Below are 25,414 nucleotides of genomic sequence, written 5' to 3'. Positions count from 1 at the left end.
CCCAGGATCAACAACCCGCCGTGTTACTCTGGGGAGCCCACTGAGTGCCGCTCATTCCTCACTCAGTGTGATGTGGTGTTCTCTCTCCAGCCCAACACTTACTCCAGGAGCGCAGCCCGCATCGCCTACGTCATTTCTCTCCTTACCGGACGGGCGCGTGAGTGGGGCACGGCAGTCTGGGAGGCGAGGGCTGAGTGTATTAACCAGTATCAAGACTTTAAGGAGGAGATGATACGGGTTTTTGACCGTTCTGTTTTTGGGGAGGAGGCTTCCAGGGCCCTGTCTTCCCTATGTCAGGGGAATCGATCCATAACGGATTATTCTATTGAGTTTCGCACTCTCGCTGCCTCAAGTGACTGGAACGAGCCGGCTTTGCTCGCTCGTTTTCTGGAGGGTCTCCTCGTCGAGGTTAAGGACGAGATCCTCTCCCGGGAGGTTCCTTCCAGTCTGGACTCCTTAATAGCTCTCGCTATTCGCATAGAGCGACGGTTTGATCTTCGTCGCCGAGCTCGTGGAAAGGAGCTCGCGTTCTCCGCTGCTCCCCTCTCCACATCACTGCCACCTGCCGCATCACTGCCACCCTCCTCCGCCGCTCGGATGCTGAGCCTATGCAGCTGGGGGTATCCGCATCTCGGCCAAGGAGAAGGAACGGAGAATCACCAATCGCCTCTGTCTCTACTGCGGCTCCGCTGGTCATTTTGTCACCTCATGTCCAGTAAAAGCCAGAGCTCATCAGTAAGAGGAGGGCTACTGGTGAGCGCAACTACTCAGGCCTCTCCTTCTGGATCACGCACTACTTTTCCGGTCCATCTCCGCTGGCCCGGTTCATCTGCTTCCTGCAGTGCCTTGATAGACTCTGGGGCGGAGGGCTGTTTTATGGACGAGACCTGGGCTCGGGAACATGACATTCCTCTCAGACAGTTAGGGGAGCCCACGGCCTTGTTCGCTTTAGATGGTAGTTCTCTCCCCAAGATTCAGCGTGAGACGCTGCCTTTAACCCTCACTGTCTCTGGTAATCATAGCGAAACCATTTCTTTTTTAATTTTTCGTTCACCTTTTACACCTGTTGTTTTGGGTCATCCCTGGCTAGTGCGCCATAACCCTTCTATTAATTGGTCTAGTAATACTATCCTATCCTGGAATGTTTCTTGTCATGTAACCTGTTTAATGTCTGCTATCCCTCCTGTTTCCTCTGTCTCTACTTCACAGGAGGAGCCTGGCGATTTGACAGGGGTGCCGGAGGAGTATCACGATCTGCGCACGGTGTTCAGTCGTTCCAAGGCCACTTCTCTCCCTCCACACCGGTCGTATGACTGTAGTATTGATCTCCTTCCGGGAACTACTCCCCCGGGGTAGATTATACTCTCTGTCGGCTCCCGAACGTAAGGCTCTCGAGGATTATTTGTCGGTTTCGCTCAACGCCGGTACCATTGTCTCCTCCTCCTCTCCCGCCGGAGCGGGGTTTTTTTTTTGTTCAGAAGAAGGACGGGTCCCTGCGCCCATGCGTGGATTATCGAGGGCTGAATGACATAACAGTTAAGAATCGTTATCCGCTTCCTCTTATGTCTTCAGCCTTCGAGATCCTGCAGGGAGCCAGGTTTTTCACCAAATTGGACCTTCGTAACGCCTACCATCTCGTGCGCATCAGGGAGGGGGACGAGTGGAAGACGGCGTTTAACACTCCGTTAGGGCACTTTGAATACCGGGTTCTTCCTTTCGGCCTTGTTAACGCTCCAGCTGTCTTTCAGGCACTAGTTAACGACGTCCTGAGAGACATGCTGAACATTTTTGTTTTCGTTTACATGGACGATATCCTGATTTTTTTCCCGTCTCTCTCGATTCATGTTCAGCACGTGCGACGCGTCCTCCAGCGCCTTTTGGAGAACTGTCTTTATGTGAAGGCTGAGAAGTGCATTTTTCATGCCGCCTCTGTCCCTTTTCTCGGTTCCGTTATTTCCGCTGAGGGCATTAAGATGGATCCCGCTAAGGTCCAGGCTGTCATTGATTGGCCCGTTCCTAAGTCACGCGTCGAGCTGCAGCGCTTTCTGGGCTTCGCTAATTTCTATCGTCGTTTCATCCGTAATTTCGGTCAGGTGGCAGCTCCCCTCACAGCCCTTACTTCTGTTAAGACGTGCTTTAAGTGGTCCGTTTCCGCCCAGGGAGCTTTTGATCTTCTTAAGAATCGTTTTACATCCGCTCCTATTCTTGTTACACCTGACATCTCTAGCCAGTTTGTTGTTGAGGTTGACGCGTCAGAGGTGGGCGTGGGAGCCATTCTTTCTCAGCGCTCTCTCTCTGACGGCAAGGTCCATCCTTGCGCGTTTTCTCTCATCGCTTATCGCCGTCAGAACGTAACTATGATGTTGGTAATCGCGAACTGCTCGCCATCCGCTTAGCCCTAGGCGAATGGCGACAGTGGTTGGAGGGGGCGACCGTTCCTTTTGTCGTTTGGACTGACCATAGGAACCTTGAGTACATCCGTTCAGCCAAACGACTTAATGCGCGTCAGGCTCGTTGGGCTCTGTTTTTCGCTCGTTTCGAGTTTGTTATTTCTTATCGTCCGGGCTCAAAAACACCAAGCCTGATGCTTTATCTCGTCTCTTCAGTTCTTCTGAGGTCTCCACCGACCCCGAGGGGATTCTCCCTGACGGGCGTGTTGTCGGGTTGACTGTCTGGGGAATTGAGAGGCAGGTAAAGCAAGCACTCGCTCACACTCCGTCGCCGCGAGCTTGTCCTAGGAACCTTCTGTTCGTTCCCGTTCCTACTCGTCCGGCCGTTCTTCAGTGGGCCCACTCTGCCAAGTTAGCCGGCCACCCCGGCGTTCGGGGTACGCTCGCTTCCATTCGCCAGCGTTTCTGGTGGCCCACTCGGGAACGTGACGCGCGTCGATTTGTCGCCGCTTGTTCGGTCTGCGCGCAGACTAAATCTGGGAACTCTCCTCCTGCCGGCCGTCTCAGACCGCTTCCCATTCCCTCTCGACCGTGGTCTCACATCGCTTTAGATTTTATCACCGGACTGCCTTCATCAGCGGGGAAGACAGTTATTCTTACGGTTGTCGATAGATTCTCTAAGGCGGCTCATTTCATTCCTCTCGATAAGCTCCCTTCTGCTAAGGAGACGGCTCAGATCATTATCGAGAATGTTTTCCGAATTCATGGCCTTCCGTCTGACGTCGTTTCCGACAGAGGCCCGCAGTTCACGTCTCAATTTTGGAGGGAGTTTTGCCGTTTGATTGGGGCTTCCGTCAGTCTCTCGTCCGGCTTTCATCCCCAGTCTAACGGTCAAGCCGAACGGGCCAATCAGACTGTTGGTCGCATTTTACGCAGTCTTTCTTTTCGTAACCCTGCGTCTTGGTCAGAACAGCTCCCCTGGGCAGAGTACGCCCACAACTCGCTTCCCTCGTCTGCTACCGGTCTATCCCCTTTTCAGTGTAGCCTCGGGTACCAGCCTCCGCTGTTCTCATCTCAGCTCGCCGAGTCCTGCGTCCCCTCCGCTCAGGCTTTTGTCCAGCGTTGCGAGCGCACCTGGAAGGGGGTCAGGTCGGCACTTTGCCGTAATAGGGCGCAGACTGTGAGGGCCGCTAATAAGCGTAGGACCAAGAGTCCTAGATATTGTTGAGGTCAGAGAGTATGGCTCTCCACTCAGAACCTTCCCCTTAAGACAGCTTCTCGCAAGTTGGCCCCGCGGTTCATTGGTCCGTTCCGTATTTCCCAGGTCATTAATCCTGTCGCAGTGCGACTTCTTCTCCCGCGCTATCTTCGTCGCGTTCACCCGGTCTTCCATGTCTCCTGTGTTAAGCCCGTTCTTCGCGCCCCCGCTCGTCCCTCCCCCCATCCTTGTCGAGGGCGCACCCATCTACAGGGTTCGTAAGATTTTGGACATGCGCCCTCGGGGCCGTGGTCATCAGTACCTAGTGGATTGGGAGGGGTACGGTCCTGAGGAGAGGAGTTGGGTTCCCTCTCGGGACGTGCTGGACCGTTCGCTGATCGATGATTTCCTCCGTTGCCGCCAGGTTTCCTCCTCGAGTGCGCCAGGAGGCGCTCGGTGAGTGGGGGGTACTGTCATGTCTTGTTATGTCTGTTCCTGTCCTTTCTCTTCACTCTCTCTCTCTGCTGGTCTTTTTAGGTTACCTTCTCTGTCTCTCATTCTTCAGCTGTTCTACATCTCCTCTAACTAGCTCATTCACTCTTTCACACCTGTTCTCTCTTCCCCCTCTGATTAGGTCTCTATTTCTTTCTCTGTTCCGGCTACTTTCAGTGTCTGATTCTTGTTTGTGTTTTTTGATGCCAGAAGCAAGCTGTCGTCTCGTTTGCTTCCACCTTGTCCTGTCCTGTCGGAGTCTGCCTGGCAGGTGCATCCTGCACTATACTAACGTTCTTTTTGTTCCGCTGACAACGTTGGAAGAGGATTTATGCCATTCCTGTTTTTCATTAAAGAACTCTGTTTTCTGTTAAAACCGCTTTTGGGTCTTCACTCAAGTTCATAACAACAGTAGGTTGTAGGGAGATGTATTGTATATAGGTAGGCCTACAGTAGGTTATAGGGAGATGTATTGTATATAGGTAGGCCTGCAGTAGGTTGTAGGAAGATGTATTGTATATAGGTAGGCCTACAGTAGGTTGTAGGGAGATGTATTGTATATAGGTAGGTCCTACAGTAGGTTGTAGGGAGATGTATTGTATATACAGTGCCTTGCGAAAGTATTCGGCCCCCTTGAACTTTGCAACCTTTTGCCACATTTCAGGCTTCAAACATAAAGATATAAAACTGTATTTTTTTGTGAAGAATCAACAACAAGTGGGACACAATAATGAAGTGGAACGACATTTATTGGATATTTCAAACTTTTTTAACAAATCAAAAACTGAAACATTGGGTGTGCAAAATTATTCAGCTCCTTTACTTTCAGTGCAGAAAACTCTCTCCAGAAGTTCAGTGAGGATCTCTGAATGATCCAATATTGACCTAAATGACTAATGATGATAAATACAATCCACCTGTGTGTAATCAAGTCTCCGTATAAATGCACCTGCACTGTGATAGTCTCAGAGGTCCGTTAAAAGCGCAGAGAGCATCATGAAGAACAAGGAACACACCAGGCAGGTCCGAGATACTGTTGTGAAGAAGTTTAAAGCCGGATTTGGATACAAAAAGATTTCCCAAGCTTTAAACATCCCAAGGAGCACTGTGCAAGCGATAATATTGAAATGGAAGGAGTATCAGACCACTGCAAATCTACCAAGACCTGGCCGTCCCTCTAAACTTTCAGCTCATACAAGGAGAAGACTGATCAGAGATGCAGCCAAGAGGCCCATGATCACTCTGGATGAACTGCAGAGATCTATAGCTGAGGTGGGAGACTCTGTCCATAGGACAACAATCAGTTGTATATTGCACAAATCTGGCCTTTATGGAAGAGTGGCAAGAAGAAAGCCATTTCTTAAAGATATCCATAAAAAGTGTTGTTTAGAGTTTGCCACAAGCCACCTGGGAGACACACCAAACATGTGGAAGAAGGTGCTCTGGTCAGATGAAACCAAAATTGAACTTTTTGGCAACAATGCAAAACGTTATGTTTGGCGTAAAAGCAACACAGCTCATCACCCTGAACACACCATCTCCACTGTCAAACATGGTGGTGGCAGCATCATGGTTTGGGCCTGCTTTTCTTCAGCAGGGACAGGGAAGATGGTTAAAATTGATGGGAAGATGGATGGAGCCAAATACAGGACCATTCTGGAAGAAAACCTGATGGAGTCCGCAAAAGACCTGAGACTGGGACAGAGATTTGTCTTCCAACAAGACAATGATCCAAAACATAAAGCAAACTCTACAATGGAATGGTTCAAAAATAAACATATCCAGGTCAAAGTCCAGACCTGAATCCAATCGAGAATCTGTGGAAAGAACTGAAAACTGCTGTTCACAAATGCTCTCCATCCAACCTCACTGAGCTCGAGCTGTTTTGCAAGGAGGAATGGGAAAAAAATTCAGTCTCTCGATGTGCAAAACTGAGAGACATTCCCAAACCCAGTTTTTGATTTGTTAAAAAAGTTTGATATATCCAATAAATGTCGTTCCACTTCATGATTGTGTCCCACTTGTTGTTGATTCTTCACAAAAAATACAGTTTTATATCTTTATGTTTGAAGCCTGAAATGTGGCAAACGGTCTCAAAGTTCAAGGGGGCCGAATACTTTCGCAAGGCACTGTAGGTAGGACCTAGAGTAGTAGTTGTGAGAAGCATGAGGACAGGACTCCCAGCTCCGTCTCTAGGCTACATTACAAACGCACCAAAACCTTTTAGCCAAAATACAGTTTTCACAAATTAGTGCCTTTGAAGAGGAAGTGTTATGTCGTTCAAAATCTCTTGTCTGTCAGTAAAATATCATTTTGTGTCACAGGAGGAAACAGCCTTGAGCAGAACTCTGTGCCCTGCACTAGACCCCAGCTGCCAGCCGATGACATGGCAGAGGAGGTGAGGCCGGGAAGACGGTGAATCCTCCCACACATAGAGACGTGTACAGTAGGTTATATGGACATATGGTGAGGATAGGTAGACCTTCTGTAGGTTATATGGACATATAGTGAGGATAGGTAGGTCCTACAGTAGTTTATATGGACATATAGTGAGGATAGGTAGACCTTCAGTAGGTTATAGGGACATGTAGTGTGGATAGGTAGGCCTACAGTAGGTTATAGGGACATGTAGTGTGGATAGGTAGGCCTACAGTAGGTTATAGGGACATGTAGTGTGGATAGGTAGGCCTAGAGTAGGTTATAGGGACATGTAGTGTGGATAGGTAGGCCTACAGTAGATAATAGGGACATGTAGTGTGGATAGGTAGGCCCACAGTAGGTTATATGGACATATAGTGAGGATAGGTAGACCTACAGTAGGTTATATGGACATATAGTGAGGATAGGTAGACCTACAGTAGGTTATAGGGACATGTAGTGTGGATAGGTAGGCCTACAGTAGGTTATAGGGACATGTAGTGTGGATAGGTAGGCCTACAGTAGGTTATAGGGACATGTAGTGTGGATAGGTAGGTCCTCCAGTAGGTTATAGGGACATGTAGTGTGGATAGGTAGGTCCTACAGTAGGTTATAGGGACATGTAGTGTGGATAGGTAGGTCCTACAGTAGGTTGTAGGGACATGTAGTGTAGATAGGTAGGTCCTACAGTAGGTTGTAGGGACATGTAGTGTAGATAGGTAGGTCCTACAGTAGGTTATAGGGACATGTAGTGTAGATAGGTAGGTCCTACAGTAGGTTATAGGGACATGTAGTGTGGATAGGTAGGCCTACAGTAGGTTATAGGGACATGTAGTGTGGATAGGTAGGTCCTACAGTAGGTTATAGGGACATGTAGTGTGGATAGGTAGGTCCTACAGTAGGTTGTAAGGATATGTAGTGTCTATAGGTAGGTCCTACAGTAGGTTGTTACATGTAGTGTAGGACTACAGTAGGTTGTAGGGATATGTAGTGTAGATAGGTAGGCATACAGTAGATTATTACATGTAGTGTTGATAGGTAGGCCTACAGTAGGTTGTAGGGGTATGTAGTGCAGATAGGTAGGACTTACCATAGGTTATATGGACACGTAGTGTGGATAGGTAGGCCTACAGTAGGTTGGTACATGTAGTGTAGGCCTACAGTAGGTTATAGGGAGATGTATTGTATATAGGTAGACCTACAGTAGGTTGTAGGGATATGTAGTGTAGATAGGTAGGTCCTACAGTAGGTTGTAGGGATATGTAGTGTCTATAGGTAGGTCCTACAGTAGGTTGTTACATGTAGTGTAGGCCTACAGTAGGTTGTAGGGATATGCAGCGTAGATAGGTAGGCCTACAGTAGATTACTACATGTAGTGTAGATAGGTAGGCCTACGGTAGGATGTAGGGGTATGTAGTGTAGATAGGTAGGCCTACTGTAGGATGTAGGGGTATGTAGTGTAGATAGGTAGGCCTACAGTAGGTTATAGGGACATGTAGTGTAGATAGGTAGGTCCTACAGTAGGTTATAGGGATATGTAGTGTGGATAGGTAGGCCTACAGTAGGTTATAGGGACATGTAGTGTGGATAGGTAGGCCTACAGTAGGTTGTAGGGATATGTAGTGTAGATAGGTAGGTCCTACAGTAGGTTGTAGGGATATGTAGTGTCTATAGGTAGGTCCTACAGTAGGTTGTTACATGTAGTGTAGGCCTACAGTAGGTTGTAGGGGTATGTAGTGTAGATAGGTAGGCCTACAGTAGATTGTTACATGTAGTGTAGATTGGTAGGCCTACAGTAGGATGTCGGGACATGTAGTGTAGATAGGTAGGCCTACGGTAGGTTGTAGGGATATGGAGTGTAGATAGGTAGGTCCTACAGTAGCTATGTACTGTGCCTTGTAAAAGTTTTCACCCCCCTTGGTGTTTTTCCTGTTTTTTATTACAAACTGTAATTTAAATAGATGTTTATTTGGATTTCATGTAATGAACATACACAAAATGCTCCAAATTGGTGAAGTGAAATATTAAAAATGTATTATTTCTTAAAAACTTCTTAGGGCAGAAATTCCGTTAACGGGATGATATGACAACAGCCAGTGAACGTGCAGGGCGCCAAATTCCTCAAACAACCGAAATCTCATAATTAAAATTCCTCAAACATACATGTATCTCATACCATTTTAAATGTCATCTTGTTGTTAATCCCACCACAGTGTCCGATTTCAAATATGCTTTACAGCAAAAGCACTACTAACGATTATGTTAGATCACCACCAAGCCACAGAAAAACACAGCCATTTTTCCAGCCAAAGATTTTCCAGTCACAAAAAGCAGAAATAGAGATAAAATGTATCACTAACCTTTGATGATCTTCATCAGATGACACTCATAGGTCTACATGTTACACAATACATGTATGTTTTGTTTGATAAAGTTCATATTTATAACAAAATCTGAGTTTACATTGGCGCATTACGTTCACTACATTGGCACATTACGTTCCTCCTTTTGTTAGAGCGTTTGGTATACATATCCAAACGCTCGTTCTGGTCGATCGTTACTTCGGACAAAAACTTTAAAAAGTTATATTACAGGTCGAAGAAACATTTCAAATTAGGTACACAATCAATCATTAGGATGTTCTTATCATAAATCTTCAATAAAGTTCCAACCAGAGAATTCCTTTGTGTCTTGAGGAGCAACGGAACGCAAGTGGATATCATGTGGAATGAGTGTGACCAGGAAATGGCTGACTGCCAGACACATGGCTCATTCTGCTCTTATTCAGTCCCACAACACAGTAGAAGCCTCATTCAAATTTATATAGATGGTTGACATCTAGTGGGAGCCATAGGAAGTGCAACTTCATTCATATCTCAATGGGATTTCAATTGGAACTGTGTTGAAAATTTACCAACCTCAGATTTCTCACTTACTGTTTTGATCTTCTTGGGTTTTTGCCTGCAATATGAGTTCTGTTATACTCACAGACATCATTCAAAAAGTTTTAGAAACTTCAGATTGTTTTCTATCCAATACTAATAATAATTTGCATATATTAGCAACTGAGACTGAGGAGCAGACCGTTTACTCTGGGCACCTTATTCTTCCAACCTACTCAATACTGCAGAACAGAAGTTTTAAAATTCTAAAAAGTTGTAAACGGAAAAGTGGTGCTTGCATATGTATTCACCCCCTTTGCTATGAAGCCCCCAAATAAGATCTGGTGCTACCAATTACCTCCAGAAGTCACATAATTAGTTAAATAAAGTCCACCTGTGTGCAATCTAAGTGTCACATGATTTGTCACATGATCTCATTATATCTACACCTGTTCTGAAAGGCCCCAGAGTCTGCAACACCACTAAGTAAGGGGCACCACCAAGCAAGCGGCACCAGGAAGACCAAGGAGCTCTCCAAACAGGTTAAGGACAACGTTGTGGAGAAGTACAGATCAGGGTTGGGTTCTAAAAAAATATCATAAGCTTTCAACATTCCATTATTAAAAAATTGAAAGAATAAGGCACCACAACAAACCTGCCAAGAGAGGGCCACACCCACCAAAACTCACAGACCAGGCAACGAGGGCATTAATAAATCAGAGAGGCAACAAAGAGATCAAAGTCAACCCTGAAGGAGCTGCAGAGCTCCACAGCGGAGATTGGTGTATCTGTCCAACCTTAATCCGTACACTCCACAGAGCTGGGCTTTACAGAAGAGTGGTCAATAAAAAGCCATTGCTTTTAAGAAATAAATTGGTGTTGGCCAAAAGGCATGTGGGAGACTCCCCAAACATATGGAAGATTAGACTAAAATGTTGCTTTTTGCCTTGAAGGGAAACACTATGTCTGGCGCAAACCCAACACTCCCCATCACCCTGAGAATACCATCCCCACAGTGAAGCATGGTGGTGGCAGCATCATGCTGTGAGGATGTTTGTCATCGGCAGCGACTGGGAAACTGGTCAGAATTGAAGGAAGAAAGACAACCCTGAAGGAGCTGCCACCACCATGCTTCACTGTGGGGATGGTATTCTCAGGGTGATGGGGAGTGTTGGGTTTGCGCCAGACATAGTGATGGCACTAAATACAGGGAATTTTTGAGGGAAACCTGTTTCAGTCTTTGTCACGACTTCCGCCGAAGTCGGCTCCTCTCCTTGTTCGGGCGGCGTTCAGCGATCGACGTCACCGGCTTTCTAACCATCGCCGCTCCATTTTTTTGTATCCATTTGTTTTGTCTTGTTCCATACACACCTGGTTTTCATTCCCTAATCATTTACATGGATTTAGCCCTCTGTTTCCCATCATGTCTTCGTGTGTATTTTTTGTTTGTGTTGTGGATTATTGTCAGGCGCATTACATGTTCCGTGTTTTTGGCACATTATTGCTTCTTTTTGTGCTTTTATATTTTATAGAACGGAATTAAAGTGCGCCTGTTCACTACACTACCTGCATCTGACTTCGCCTCCCATAAACACCGTTGACATTTTGTTTCACACTAAAAAATATGTTGCATCTTCAAAGTGGTAGGCATATTATGTTTTGTAAATCAAATGATACAACCCCGCAAAAATCCATTTTGATTCCAGGTATAAGGCAGCAAAATAGGAAAAGATAGGTGGGCCTACAGTAGATTGTAGGGATATGAAATGTAGATAGGTAGGCCTACAGTAGGTTGTTACATGTAGTGTATATATCTAGTCCTACAGTAGGTTGTTACTTGTAGTGTAGATAGGTAGGCCTAGAGTAGGTTGTTACATGTAGTGTATATATCTAGTCCTACAGTAGGTTGTTACTTGTAGTGTAGATAGGTAGATCTACAGTAGATTGTAGGGAGATGTAATGTAGATGGGTAGAACTACAGTAGGTTGTTGTTATATGTAGAGGAGATAGGTAGGTGAAGAGGGCACGACAAACCTTTTCCCCCTTATGAGACTGAAAAGATGGGTCCTCAGATCCACAAAAGGTTCTACAGCTGCACCATCGAGAGCCTCCTGACGGTTTGCATCATCCCCTGGTATGGCAACTGCTCGGCCCCGGACCGCAAGGCACTACAGAGGGTAGTGCGAACGGCCCAGCACATCACTGGCGCCAAGCTTACTGCCAACCAGGACCTATTTACCAGGCGGTGTCAGACGAAGGTCCTGAATATTGTCAATGTCTCCAGCCAGCCTAGTCATAGATTGTTCTCTCTGGTACCGTACGGCAAGCGGTACCGGAGCGCCAAGTCTGGGTCCAAGAGGCTTCTAAACATCTTGTACCCCCAAGCCATAAGACAATTACCTCAACAAACTGGTGCCCCCACACATTGACTCTGTACCGGTATCCCCTATATAGCCTATCTATTGCTATTTTACTACTGCTCTAATTATTTGTTACTTTTATTTTTATCTATTTGGTATTTTTCCTAAAACTGAATTGTTAGTTAAGGGCTTGTGAGATTAATTAGGACATGTATTGGTCATTTGTATGTGGAGTTTTATGTGGAACCTGTATTTAGTAGACTCATCCCTTCCTGAGTCGAAGACAATGGGATATGGTTCTGACGCACACACACACACACACACACACACACACACACACACACACACACACACACACACACACACACACACACACACACACACGTGGTGTGTGTGTGTGTGTGTGTGTGTGTGTAGTAGCGGGGTAGTGTAGTGTCCCTGGGCACCTGGCTGCTCAAGTCCCTCCAGCTGCTCTCTGCAGCCCATAGATTTACAGGTGCCACTGACCTTTTCATCAGAGGAAGTCTAGTCAGCTAGCTGGCTGGCCCTTTTCCCCCTTATTCCCCCCAAACTTGTTCTTCTGGAAGCCAGGAATTGTTTGATGACTCCATTTTGCAGGCTGGAAGGGGAGCCATGTAGGAGGCCAGCCAGCAGCCACCAGCCAGCCACTAGCCACCAGCCAGCCTCCAGCCAGACAGTCAGCAACAAGCCACCAGCCAGCCAACCAGCAAGCCAGCCATCCAGCCACCAGCCACTAGCCAGCCACCAACCAGCCTGCCAGCCAGTCAGCCATCAGCAAGCCAGCCGCCAGCCATCCAGACACCAGCCACCAACCAGCCTGCCAGCCAGCCAGCAACAAGCCACCAGCCAGCCAGCCAGCAAGCCAGCCACCAGCCATCCACCAGCCAGCCAGTCAGACAGTCAGCCATCCAGACACCAGCCAACAGCCAGCCAGTACGTCACCAGCCACCAGCAAGCCAGCCTCCAGCCAGCCAGTTGCCAGCCAGCCAGCCACTAGCCACCAGCCAGCCAGCCAGCAGCGAGCCATTCACCAGCCAGCCACCAGCGACCAGCCAGCCAGCTTGGCCACCAGCCTGCAACCAGCCAGCCACCAGCCTGCCACCAGCCACCAGCCAGCCAGACAGTCAGCAGCCAGCCATTCACCAGTCATCCACCAGCCACCAACCTGCCAGTAGCCATCCAGCCAGCCAGCCACCAGCCACCAGCCAGCCAGTCAGCCACCAGCCACCAGCCAGACACCAGCCCACCAGCCATCCAGCCACCAGCCACCAGCCAGCCAGTCAGCCACCAGCAAGCCAGCAACCAGCCAGCCAGAGAGACCGTCAGCAGCCAGCCATTCACCAGCCAACCACCAGCCACAAAAGTGCCACCAGCCAGACACCAGCCAGCCAGTCAGCCACAAGCAAGCCAGCAACCAGCCAGCAGCCAGCCAGCCACCAGCAAGCAGCCTGCCAGCCACCAGCCAGTTACCAGCCTGTCGGCCAGCGTTCCATCCACCAGCCAGCCGGCCAGCCAGCCACCAGCCGGCCAGCCAGCCAGCCACCAGCCAGCCAGCCAGCCAGCAACCAGCCACCAGCCAGCCATTCATCAGCCAGCCACCAGCCACCAGCCTGCCACCAGCCAGTTAGCAGGCCAGCCAGACAGCCAGCAGCCAGTCATTCACCAGCCATCCACCAGCCACCAACCTGCCACCAGCCAGCTACCATCCAGCCAGACACCAGCCACTAGCCAGCCAGTCAGCCACCAGCAAGCCAGCAACCAGACACCAGCCTGCCATTCACCAGCCAGACACCAGCCAGACAGACACCAGCCAGACACCAGCCAGTCAGCCACCAGCAAGCCAGCAACCATCCATCCAACCAGGCAGCAGCCAGCAGCCAGCAGCCAGCCAGCCACCAGCCGACCACCAGCCACCAGCCGACCACCAGCCAGCCACGATCCAGGTACCAGCCTGCCGTCCAGCCTTCCGGCAACCAGAAAGCCACCAGCCAACCAGCCAGCAAGCAGCCAGCCAGCCAGCCTACCAGCCTGCCTGTCTGCCAGCCAGCCAGCCACCAGCCAGCCACCAACCAGCCACTAGCAAACCAGCCTCCAGCCAGCCAGCCAGAAACCAGCCAGCCACCAGCAAAGCCAGGCTCCAGCCAGCCATCCACTAGCCAGCCAGCCAGCCACCAACCTGCCACCAGCCACTCAGCCAGCCAGCCACCAGCCAGACACCAGCCACCAGCCAGCCAGTCAGCCACCAGCAAGCCAGCAACCAGCCATCCAACCAGCCAGCAGCCAGCCAGCCACCAGCCAGCAGCCTACCACCAGCCAGCCACGATCCAGGTAACCAGCATGCCGGCCAGCCTTCCGGCCGCCAGAAAGCCACCAGCTAGCCAGCCAGCCACCCGCCAGCCAGCCAGCCAGCCAGCCACCAGCCAACCAGCCTGCCAGCCAGCCACCAGCCAGCCACCAACCAGCCACCAGCAAACCAGCCTCCAGCCAGCCAGAAACCATCCAGCCACCAGCAAGCCAGGCTCCAGCCAGCGAACAAGCCACCAGCCAGCCAGCCTGCCACCAGCCAGCCAGCCACCAGCCTGCCAGCCAGCAATCCAGACACCAGCCACCAGCAAGCCAGCAACCAGCCAGTCAGCCAGCAGCCAGCCATTAGCCTCCAACCTGCCACCAACCTGCCAGCCAGCCAGCAGCCAGCACCAGCCAGTTACCAGCCAGCCACCAGCCACCAGCCAGCCAGCAACCAGCCAGTAAGCCAGCAGCCAGCCACTAGCCTCCAACCTGCCACCAGCCTGCCAGCCAGGCTTCCAGCAACCTGCCAGCCACAAGACAGTTACCAGCAGGCCAGCCAGCCAGCAGCCAGTCAGCCAGCCTGCCATTAACAAGCCACCAGCCAGCCACCAGCCAGCCACCAGCAGGCCAGCCAGCCAGCAGCCAGTCAGCCAGCATGCCAGCAACAAGCCACCAGCCAGCCGGCCACCAGCCAGCCACTAGCCAGTCAGCCACCAGCCACCAGCAAGCCACAGCCACCAGCCAGCCAGCATACAGCCACCAGCCAGCCAGCCACCAGCCAGCCACCAGCCAGCCACCAGCCAGTCACCATCCAGTTACCAGCAAGATGGCCAGCCTTCCAGCCACCAGCCAGTCGCCAGCCAGCCAGACAGCAGCCAGCCATTCACCAGCCAGCCACCAGCCTGCCACCAGCCAAACAGCCAGCCACCAGTCAGACACCATCCAGCCAGCCGCCATCCAGACACCAGCCACCAGCCAGACAGTCAGCCACCAGCAAGCCACCAGCCAGCCGGCCACCAGCCAGCCACTAGCCAGTCAGCCACCAGCCACCAGCAAGCCAGCCAACAGCCAGCCATCCAGCTTACAGCCGGCCACCAGACAGCAACAAGCCACCAACCAGCCAGCCAGCCGGCCACCAGCCAGCCACAGCCACCAGCCAGCCACAGCCACCAGCCAGCCACAGCCACCAGCCAGCCAGCATACAGCCACCAGCCAGCCACCAGCCAGCCACCAGCCAGCCACCAGCCAGTCACCATCCAGTTACCAGCAAGATGGCCAGCCTTCCAGCCACCAGCCAGTCGCCAGCCAGCCAGACAGCAGCCAGCCATTCACCAGCCAGCCACCAGCCTGCCACCAGCCAAACAGCCAGCCACCAGTCAGACACCATCCAGCCAGCCGCCATCCAGACACCAGCCACCAGCCAGACAGTCAGCCACCAGCAAGCCAGCAACCAGCCAGCCAGCAGCCAGCAGCAAGCCAACAGCCACCAGCCAGCCACCAGCCTGCCAGCCAGCCAGCCACCAGCCAGCCAGCCAGCCACCAGCCACCAGCCGGCCACCAGCCACCAGCCTGCCAGTCAGCCTGCCAGCCAGCCTTCCTGCCACCAACCAGCCAGCAAGCCAGCCAGTCACCAGCCTGCCACCAGCCAGCCACCATCCAGCAAGCCAGCCTACCACCAGCCAGTCACCAGTCAGCTGCGATCCAGTTATCAGCCTGCCGGCCAGCCTTCCAGCCACTAGTTGGCCCCCAGCCAGCCAGCCAGCCAGCCAGCCACCAGCCAGCCAGCCAGCCACCAGCAAGCCACCATCAAGCCAACCAACCTGCCAGCCACCAGCCAGCCACTATCCACCAGCCAACAACAAGATACCAGACAGCCAGACACCAGCCAGCCACCAACCACCCACCGGCAAACCAGCCTCGAGCCATCCAGCCAGCCAGCCGGCCACCAGCAAGCAACAAGCCACCAACCAGCCAGCCGGCCGGCCACCAGCCAGCCACTAGCCACCAGCCAGCCACTAGCCACCAACCAGCCAGCATATAGCCTCCAGCCAGCCACCAGCCAGACAGAAAGTCAGCCAGTCACCAGCCAGTTACCAGCAAGATGGCCAGCCTTCCAGCCACCAGCCAGCCACCAGCCTGCCAGCCAGCCACCAGCCAGCCACCAGCCTGCCAGCCAGCCACCAGCCAGCCACCAGCCTGCCAGCCAGCCAGCCACCAGCCAGCCAGCCAGCCAGCCAGCCACCAGCCACCAGCCGGCCACCAGCCACCAGCCTGCCAGTCAGCCTGCCAGCCAGCCAGCCACCAGCCAGCCACCAGCCACCAGCCTGCCACCAGCCAGCCACCAGCCAGTCACCAGTCAGCCACGATCCAGTTATCAGCCTGCCGGCCAGCCTTCCAGCCACTAGTTGGCCCCCAGCCAGCCAGTCAGCCACCAGCAAGCCACCAGTCAGCCAGCCAGCCACCCAACAGCCAGTCACCCAGCCACCAGCCAGACAGCATGCCAGCCAGCCACCAGTCAGCCAGCCAGCCACCAGCCACCCAACAGCCAGTCACCCAGCCACCAGCCATACAGAGTGCCAGTCAGCCACTAGCCTGCCAGCAGCCAGCCACCAACCAGCCACCAGCAAACCAGCCTCCAGCCAGCCAGAAACCATCCAGCCACCAGAAAGCCAGGCTCCAGCCAGCCAACAAGCCACCAGCCAGCCAGCCTGCCACCAGCCAGCCAGCCACCAGCCTGCCAGCCAGCAATCCAGACACCAGCCACCAGCAAGCCAGCAACCAGCCAGTCAGCCAGCAGCCAGCCATTAGCCTCCAACCTGCCACCAACCTGCCAGCCAGCCAGCAGCCAGCACCAGCCAGTTACCAGCCAGCCACCAGCCACCAGCCAGCCAGCAACCAGCCAGTAAGCCAGCAGCCAGCCACTAGCCTCCAACCTGCCACCAGCCTGCCAGCCAGGCTTCCAGCAACCTGCCAGCCACAAGACAGTTACCAGCAGGCCAGCCAGCCAGCAGCCAGTCAGCCAGCCTGCCATTAACAAGCCACCAGCCAGCCACCAGCCAGCCACCAGCAGGCCAGCCAGCCAGCAGCCAGTCAGCCAGCATGCCAGCAACAAGCCACCAGCCAGCCGGCCACCAGCCAGCCACTAGCCAGTCAGCCACCAGCCACCAGCAAGCCAGCCAACAGCCAGCCATCCAGCTTACAGCCGGCCACCAGACAGCAACAAGCCACCAACCAGCCAGCCAGCCGGCCACCAGCCAGCCACAGCCACCAGCCAGCCACAGCCACCAGCCAGCCACAGCCACCAGCCAGCCACAGCCACCAGCCAGCCAGCATACAGCCACCAGCCAGCCAGCCACCAGCCAGCCACCAGCCAGCCACCAGCCAGTCACCATCCAGTTACCAGCAAGATGGCCAGCCTTCCAGCCACCAGCCAGTCGCCAGCCAGCCAGACAGCAGCCAGCCATTCACCAGCCAGCCACCAGCCTGCCACCAGCCAAACAGCCAGCCACCAGTCAGACACCATCCAGCCAGCCGCCATCCAGACACCAGCCACCAGCCAGACAGTCAGCCACCAGCAAGCCAGCAACCAGCCAGCCAGCAGCCAGCAGCAAGCCAACAGCCACCAGCCAGCCACCAGCCTGCCAGCCAGCCAGCCAGCCAGCCACCAGCCAGCCAGCCAGCCACCAGCCACCAGCCGGCCACCAGCCACCAGCCTGCCAGTCAGCCTGCCAGCCAGCCTTCCTGCCACCAACCAGCCAGCAAGCCAGCCAGTCACCAGCCTGCCACCAGCCAGCCACCATCCAGCAAGCCAGCCTACCACCAGCCAGTCACCAGTCAGCTGCGATCCAGTTATCAGCCTGCCGGCCAGCCTTCCAGCCACTAGTTGGCCCCCAGCCAGCCAGCCAGCCACCAGCCAGCCAGCCAGCCACCAGCAAGCCACCATCAAGCCAACCAACCTGCCAGCCACCAGCCAGCCACTATCCACCAGCCAACAACAAGATACCAGACAGCCAGACACCAGCCAGCCACCAACCACCCACCGGCAAACCAGCCTCGAGCCATCCAGCCAGCCAGCCGGCCACCAGCAAGCAACAAGCCACCAACCAGCCAGCCGGCCGGCCACCAGCCAGCCACTAGCCAGCAGCCAGCCACTAGCCACCAACCAGCCAGCATATAGCCTCCAGCCAGCCACCAGCCAGACAGACAGTCAGCCAGTCACCAGCCAGTTACCAGCAAGATGGCCAGCCTTCCAGCCACCAGCCAGCCACCAGCCAGCCAGCCACCAGCCAGCCACCAGCCTGCCAGCCAGCCACCAGCCAGCCACCAGCCTGCCAGCCAGCCAGCCACCAGCCAGCCAGCCAGCCAGCCACCAGCCACCAGCCACCAGCCACCAGCCACCAGCCGGCCACCAGCCACCAGCCTGCCAGTCAGCCTGCCAGCCAGCCAGCCACCAGCCAGCCACCAGCCACCAGCCTGCCACCAGCCAGCCACCAGCAAGCCAGCAACCAGCCAGCCAGAGAGACCGTCAGCAGCCAGCCATTCACCAGCCAACCACCAGCCACAAAAGTGCCACCAGCCAGACACCAGCCAGCCAGTCAGCCACAAGCAAGCCAGCAACCAGCCAGCAGCCAGCCAGCCACCAGCAAGCAGCCTGCCAGCCACCAGCCAGTTACCAGCCTGTCGGCCAGCGTTCCATCCACCAGCCAGCCGGCCAGCCAGCCACCAGCCGGCCAGCCAGCCAGCCACCAGCCAGCCAGCCAGCCAGCAACCAGCCACCAGCCAGCCATTCATCAGCCAGCCACCAGCCACCAGCCTGCCACCAGCCAGTTAGCAGGCCAGCCAGACAGCCAGCAGCCAGCCATTCACCAGCCATCCACCAGCCACCAACCTGCCACCAGCCAGCTACCATCCAGCCAGACACCAGCCACTAGCCAGCCAGTCAGCCACCAGCAAGCCAGCAACCAGACACCAGCCTGCCATTCACCAGCCAGACACCAGCCAGACAGACACCAGCCAGACACCAGCCAGTCAGCCACCAGCAAGCCAGCAACCATCCATCCAACCAGGCAGCAGCCAGCAGCCAGCAGCCAGCCAGCCACCAGCCGACCACCAGCCACCAGCCGACCACCAGCCAGCCACGATCCAGGTACCAGCCTGCCGTCCAGCCTTCCGGCAACCAGAAAGCCACCAGCCAACCAGCCAGCAAGCAGCCAGCCAGCCAGCCTACCAGCCTGCCTGTCTGCCAGCCAGCCAGCCACCAGCCAGCCACCAACCAGCCACTAGCAAACCAGCCTCCAGCCAGCCAGCCAGAAACCAGCCAGCCACCAGCAAAGCCAGGCTCCAGCCAGCCATCCACTAGCCAGCCAGCCAGCCACCAACCTGCCACCAGCCACTCAGCCAGCCAGCCACCAGCCAGACACCAGCCACCAGCCAGCCAGTCAGCCACCAGCAAGCCAGCAACCAGCCATCCAACCAGCCAGCAGCCAGCCAGCCACCAGCCAGCAGCCTACCACCAGCCAGCCACGATCCAGGTAACCAGCATGCCGGCCAGCCTTCCGGCCGCCAGAAAGCCACCAGCTAGCCAGCCAGCCACCCGCCAGCCAGCCAGCCAGCCAGCCAGCCACCAGCCAACCAGCCTGCCAGCCAGCCACCAGCCAGCCACCAACCAGCCACCAGCAAACCAGCCTCCAGCCAGCCAGAAACCATCCAGCCACCAGCAAGCCAGGCTCCAGCCAGCCAACAAGCCACCAGCCAGCCAGCCTGCCACCAGCCAGCCAGCCACCAGCCTGCCAGCCAGCAATCCAGACACCAGCCACCAGCAAGCCAGCAACCAGCCAGTCAGCCAGCAGCCAGTCATTAGCCTCCAACCTGCCACCAACCTGCCAGCCAGCCAGCAGCCAGCACCAGCCAGTTACCAGCCAGCCACCAGCCACCAGCCAGCCAGCAACCAGCCAGTAAGCCAGCAGCCAGCCACTAGCCTCCAACCTGCCACCAGCCTGCCAGCCAGGCTTCCAGCAACCTGCCAGCCACAAGACAGTTACCAGCAGGCCAGCCAGCCAGCAGCCAGTCAGCCAGCCTGCCATTAACAAGCCACCAGCCAGCCACCAGCCAGCCACCAGCAGGCCAGCCAGCCAGCAGCCAGTCAGCCAGCATGCCAGCAACAAGCCACCAGCCAGCCGGCCACCAGCCAGCCACTAGCCAGTCAGCCACCAGCCACCAGCAAGCCAGCCAACAGCCAGCCATTCACCAGCCAGCCACCAGCCTGCCACCAGCCAAACAGCCAGCCACCAGTCAGACACCATCCAGCCAGCCGCCATCCAGACACCAGCCACCAGCCAGACAGTCAGCCACCAGCAAGCCACCAGCCAGCCGGCCACCAGCCAGCCACTAGCCAGTCAGCCACCAGCCACCAGCAAGCCAGCCAACAGCCAGCCATCCAGCTTACAGCCGGCCACCAGACAGCAACAAGCCACCAACCAGCCAGCCAGCCGGCCACCAGCCAGCCACAGCCACCAGCCAGCCACAGCCACCAGCCAGCCACAGCCACCAGCCAGCCAGCATACAGCCACCAGCCAGCCAGCCACCAGCCAGCCACCAGCCAGTCACCATCCAGTTACCAGCAAGATGGCCAGCCTTCCAGCCACCAGCCAGTCGCCAGCCAGCCAGACAGCAGCCAGCCATTCACCAGCCAGCCACCAGCCTGCCACCAGCCAAACAGCCAGCCACCAGTCAGACACCATCCAGCCAGCCGCCATCCAGACACCAGCCACCAGCCAGACAGTCAGCCACCAGCAAGCCAGCAACCAGCCAGCCAGCAGCCAGCAGCAAGCCAACAGCCACCAGCCGGCCACCAGCCACCAGCCTGCCAGTCAGCCTGCCAGCCAGCCTTCCTGCCACCAACCAGCCAGCAAGCCAGCCAGTCACCAGCCTGCCACCAGCCAGCCACCATCCAGCAAGCCAGCCTACCACCAGCCAGCCACCAGCCAGCCACCAGCCAGCCACCAGCCAGTCACCATCCAGTTACCAGCAAGATGGCCAGCCTTCCAGCCACCAGCCAGTCGCCAGCCAGCCAGACAGCAGCCAGCCATTCACCAGCCAGCCACCAGCCTGCCACCAGCCAAACAGCCAGCCACCAGTCAGACACCATCCAGCCAGCCGCCATCCAGACACCAGCCACCAGCCAGACAGTCAGCCACCAGCAAGCCAGCAACCAGCCAGCCAGCAGCCAGCAGCAAGCCAACAGCCACCAGCCAGCCACCAGCCTGCCAGCCAGCCAGCCACCAGCCAGCCAGCCAGCCACCAGCCACCAGCCGGCCACCAGCCACCAGCCTGCCAGTCAGCCTGCCAGCCAGCCTTCCTGCCACCAACCAGCCAGCAAGCCAGCCAGTCACCAGCCTGCCACCAGCCAGCCACCATCCAGCAAGCCAGCCTACCACCAGCCAGTCACCAGTCAGCTGCGATCCAGTTATCAGCCTGCCGGCCAGCCTTCCAGCCACTAGTTGGCCCCCAGCCAGCCAGCCAGCCACCAGCCAGCCAGCCAGCCACCAGCAAGCCACCATCAAGCCAACCAACCTGCCAGCCACCAGCCAGCCACTATCCACCAGCCAACAACAAGATACCAGACAGCCAGACACCAGCCAGCCACCAACCACCCACCGGCAAACCAGCCTCGAGCCATCCAGCCAGCCAGCCGGCCACCAGCAAGCAACAAGCCACCAACCAGCCAGCCGGCCGCCACCAGCCAGCCACTAGCCACCAGCCAGCCACTAGCCACCAACCAGCCAGCATATAGCCTCCAGCCAGCCACCAGCCAGACAGAAAGTCAGCCAGTCACCAGCCAGTTACCAGCAAGATGGCCAGCCTTCCAGCCACCAGCCAGCCACCAGCCTGCCAGCCAGCCACCAGCCAGCCACCAGCCTGCCTGCCAGCCAGCCACCAGCCAGCCACCAGCCTGCCAGCCAGCCAGCCACCAGCCAGCCAGCCAGCCAGCCACCAGCCACCAGCCACCAGCCGGCCACCAGCCACCAGCCTGCCAGTCAGCCTGCCAGCCAGCCAGCCACCAGCCAGCCACCAGCCACCAGCCTGCCACCAGCCAGCCACCAGCCAGTCACCAGTCAGCCACGATCCAGTTATCAGCCTGCCGGCCAGCCTTCCAGCCACTAGTTGGCCCCCAGCCAGCCAGTCAGCCACCAGCAAGCCACCAGTCAGCCAGCCAGCCACCCAACAGCCAGTCACCCAGCCACCAGCCAGCCAGCCACCAGCCAGCCAGCCACCAGCCACCAGCCGGCCACCAGCCACCAGCCTGCCAGTCAGCCTGCCAGCCAGCCTTCCAGCCACCAACCAGCCAGCAAGCCAGTCAGCCACCAGCAAGCCACCAGTCAGCCAGCCAGCCACCCAACAGCCAGTCACCCAGCCACCAGCCAGACAGCATGCCAGCCAGCCACCAGTCAGCCAGCCAGCCACCAGCCACCCAACAGCCAGTCACCCAGCCACCAGCCATACAGAGTGCCAGTCAGCCACTAGCCTGCCACCAGCCAGCCACCAGCCTGCCTGCCGGCCTGCCTGCCATCCAGCCACCAGCCAGCCACCATCCAGCCAGCCAGCCTGCCACCAGCCAGCAACCAGCAGCCAGCCACCAGCCACCTGCCTGCCACCAGCCAGCCAGCCACCAGCCTGCCAGCCAGCCAGCCACCAGCCAGTTAGCAGCCTGCCAGCCAGGCTTCCAGCCACCAGCATGTCAGCCAGCCACCAGCCAGTTAGCAGCCTGCCAGCCAGGCTTCCATCCACCAGCCAGCCACCAGCCAGCCAGCCACCAGCCAGCCAGCCACCAGCCAGCACCAGCACTCACCAGCCGGCCACCAGCCACCAGCCTGCCAGTCAGCCACCAGCCAGCCACCAGAAAGCCACCAGCCAGCCATCTAGCCACCAGCCAGCCACCAGCAGCCAGCCAGCCTGCCTGCCAGCCACCAGGTAGCACACCAGCTAGCTTGCCAGGCACCAGGCATTCACCAGTCGGCCACCAGCCTGCCACCAGCCTGCCTGCCAGTCAGCCACCAGCCAGCCACCAGCAGCCAGTCACCAGCCTGCCAGCCAGCCTTCTAGCCACCAGCCAGCCGGCCACCAGCCTGCCAGTCAACCACCAGCCAGCCACCAGCAGCCAGTCACCAGCCTGCCAGCCAGCCTTCCAGCCACCAGCCAGCCACCAACCAGCCAGCAAGCCAGCCAGCTCCCAGCTAGCCAGCCACCAGCAAGCCACCAGTCAGTCAGTCAGTCAGCCACCAGCCAGCAAACCCCCACTCATCCAGCAGTTATTGTAAGAAGCTTTCATGCTTTTGTAGGCTGGGGTTAGATGTTATATGCTATACAGTATCTGGTGTGATTGGGAAAGGGGATACCTAGTCAGTTGTACAACTGAATGCCTTCAACATTTATCCAACCCCTCTGAATCATAGAGGGTACTTCTTCGGCGCCCATTGTACAGTGGGTTAGCTGCCTTGGTCAGGGGCAGAACGACAGATTTAGTCTACTCAGGGATTCAACCAACAACCTTTCGGTTACTGGTCCAATGCTCTAATTGTGAATAACCATCATGTGATACAAAGACAGCTGAGTAGGCAGTTGGGTCGAATAAAAATGTGAAGATGATTTTGTCATTAAATCAAAGTATTTCCCCTCAAAAAAAAATATAGTACTTCCGCTTCATGATTGTTGATTCATTTTCAGTTACATGGCACTGTTCAGTGATATTTTTCAGAATATTTTATTGAGCAATATTGACACAGTTTTGTAACATAAGTTGGTTGCAATAAGTCATTCTGAAATGTTTAACTTCGTTGTGAGCATTGATACCCCTAATATTGCTTTAGTTGTCTGAATTTTGCAGAGAAGCAATACGGCAGACTCTTACGAATGTTTTCCAACTGTTCAAACTCTTTTGCATAATCTTTTTCAGGAGAAACTCCTACTTGTTACCAAAAGTGTATCAAACAGGTATGTCAGCTTTGGTAGCCCTTTCCTGCAATCAAATGACTTAATTGCCTTATGGGTGGAATTTTCGTAATTTCATTATTTTAAAAAACCTGCAGAAATTCCGGTGTCTCTCCGGTGTCTCTCCGGTGTCTCTCCGGAGTCTCTCCCCGTGTCTCTCCGGAGTCTCTCCGGTGTCTCTCCGGTGTCTCTCCGGTGTCTCTCCGGTGTGTCTCCGGTGTCTCTCCGGTGTCTCTCCGGTGTCTCTCCGGTGTCTCTCCGGAGTCTCTCCGGTGTCTCTCCGGTGTCTCTCCGGTGTCTCTCCGGTGTTAAACAGTTTTGTGAGGTGTATACTTTCGTTTCAAAGTAGATTATTTTAAGACTACCAAGAAACACTCAGTGTAAATCAGTGTAAAGCACAGTGTTTTACACGGATTTACCCCACTGCAGTAAAAGGTTAATTGATTGGCCCACTGGCGTGATTTAATACACAATTAAATGGATCCCACAGGGCACAGATGTCAATTCAACGTCTATTCCATGTTGATTCAATGTAATTTCATTAAAATGACGTGGAAACAATGTTGATTCAACTAGTGTGTTCCCTGTGGGGTAGTGATTTTACATATTTCAATATTTCTTTTTTTCCCCCTTTAAACCGACTATCATCAAGAGGTGACTGCAATCACTTATCTATAACTTTAAAACATAATAACTGAACCATGGCCAAAATACATAAGGTGTACGTTCTCCAATAGTAACTCAAACAGAGCCTGGCTATTAACATTTCACACCTGTGGCCACAAGGCTCTCGCTCGCCGTAGCCAATGTGAGTAAGACCTTTGAACAGGTCAACATTCACAAGGCCGCAGGATCAGACCGATTACCAGGACACGTACTCAGAGCATGTGCTGACCAACTGGCAAGAGTCTTCACTGACATTTTCAGCCTCTCCCTGACACAGTCTGTAATACCTACATGTTTCAAGCAGACCACCATAGTCTCTGTGCCCAATCACACCAAGTAAACCTGTCTAAAAGACTATCGCTCACATCTGTAGCCGTGAAATGCTTTGAATGGCTGGTCATGGCTCACATCAACACCATCATCCCAGACACCCTGGATCCACTCCAGTTCGCATACCGGCTCAACAGATCGCAGATGACACATTCTCTATTACACACCACACTGCCCTTTCCCACCTGGACAAAAAGAACACCTATGTGAGAATACTGTTCATTGAGTACAGCTTAGGGTTCAACACCTTTGTGCCATCCAAGCTCATCACTAAGCTAAAGGCCCTGGGAATAAACACCTCCCTCCACAAATGGATACTGGACTTCCTGACGGGCTGCCCCCAGGTGGTGAGGGTAGCAACAACGCATCCACCATGTTGAC

At 54.9% G+C, this 25,414-nt stretch overlaps 3 protein-coding genes across 3 annotated transcripts; all 3 read left to right on the top strand.

Annotated features, from left to right (window-relative positions):
* Window positions 1-11,440: 11,440 nt before the first annotated feature.
* Window positions 11,441-14,512, top strand: LOC135532659 (uncharacterized). Its single transcript, XM_064960126.1, has 3 exons — window positions 11,441-11,638; window positions 12,431-13,384; window positions 13,625-14,512. Exons 1-3 carry the CDS (start codon window positions 11,441-11,443, stop codon window positions 14,510-14,512), a joined length of 2,040 nt encoding a protein of 679 aa, XP_064816198.1.
* Window positions 14,513-14,705: 193 nt separating this feature from the next.
* Window positions 14,706-17,084, top strand: LOC135532658 (uncharacterized). The gene is made up of 2 exons (XM_064960125.1): window positions 14,706-15,425; window positions 16,329-17,084. The coding sequence occupies exons 1-2, from the start codon at window positions 14,706-14,708 to the stop codon at window positions 17,082-17,084; spliced, it is 1,476 nt and encodes a 491-aa protein (XP_064816197.1).
* Window positions 17,085-17,457: 373 nt separating this feature from the next.
* On the top strand, window positions 17,458-21,842 carry LOC135532657 (adhesive plaque matrix protein-like). The gene is made up of 4 exons (XM_064960124.1): window positions 17,458-17,613; window positions 19,117-20,116; window positions 20,301-21,237; window positions 21,422-21,842. Exons 1-4 carry the CDS (start codon window positions 17,458-17,460, stop codon window positions 21,840-21,842), a joined length of 2,514 nt encoding a protein of 837 aa, XP_064816196.1.
* Window positions 21,843-25,414: the final 3,572 nt, after the last annotated feature.

The sequence above is a fragment of the Oncorhynchus masou genome, unplaced genomic scaffold, assembly GCF_036934945.1.
Source record: "Oncorhynchus masou masou isolate Uvic2021 unplaced genomic scaffold, UVic_Omas_1.1 unplaced_scaffold_1975, whole genome shotgun sequence".
Lineage (NCBI taxonomy): Eukaryota > Metazoa > Chordata > Actinopteri > Salmoniformes > Salmonidae > Oncorhynchus > Oncorhynchus masou.
Note: the sequence above shows the minus strand (reverse complement) of the source record. Positions and strands in the feature narration are given on the sequence as shown.

Bases quoted from the DNA above. Each gene is read 5' to 3' on its own strand.
- LOC135532657 (XM_064960124.1), top strand. From the start codon at position 17,458: ATGGCCAGCCTTCCAGCCACCAGCCAGTCGCCAGCCAGCCAGACAGCA. The intron at 20,117-20,300 runs GTCAGCCAGCCT...GCCATTCACCAG, and splicing joins GGCCAGCCAGCCAGCAGCCA to CCAGCCACCAGCCTGCCACC. The intron at 21,238-21,421 runs GTCAGCCACCAG...GCCACCAACCAG, and splicing joins CACCAGCCACCAGCCAGACA to CCAGCAAGCCAGCCAGTCAC.
- LOC135532658 (XM_064960125.1), top strand. From the start codon at position 14,706: ATGCCAGCAACAAGCCACCAGCCAGCCGGCCACCAGCCAGCCACTAGC. The intron at 15,426-16,328 runs GTCAGACACCAT...CCAGCCTGCCAG, and splicing joins AGCCAAACAGCCAGCCACCA to TCAGCCTGCCAGCCAGCCAG.
- LOC135532659 (XM_064960126.1), top strand. From the start codon at position 11,441: ATGGGTCCTCAGATCCACAAAAGGTTCTACAGCTGCACCATCGAGAGC. The intron at 11,639-12,430 runs GTCCTGAATATT...GCCAGCCTCCAG, and splicing joins CCAGGCGGTGTCAGACGAAG to CCAGACAGTCAGCAACAAGC. The intron at 13,385-13,624 runs GTTAGCAGGCCA...CCATCCAACCAG, and splicing joins CACCAGCCTGCCACCAGCCA to GCAGCAGCCAGCAGCCAGCA.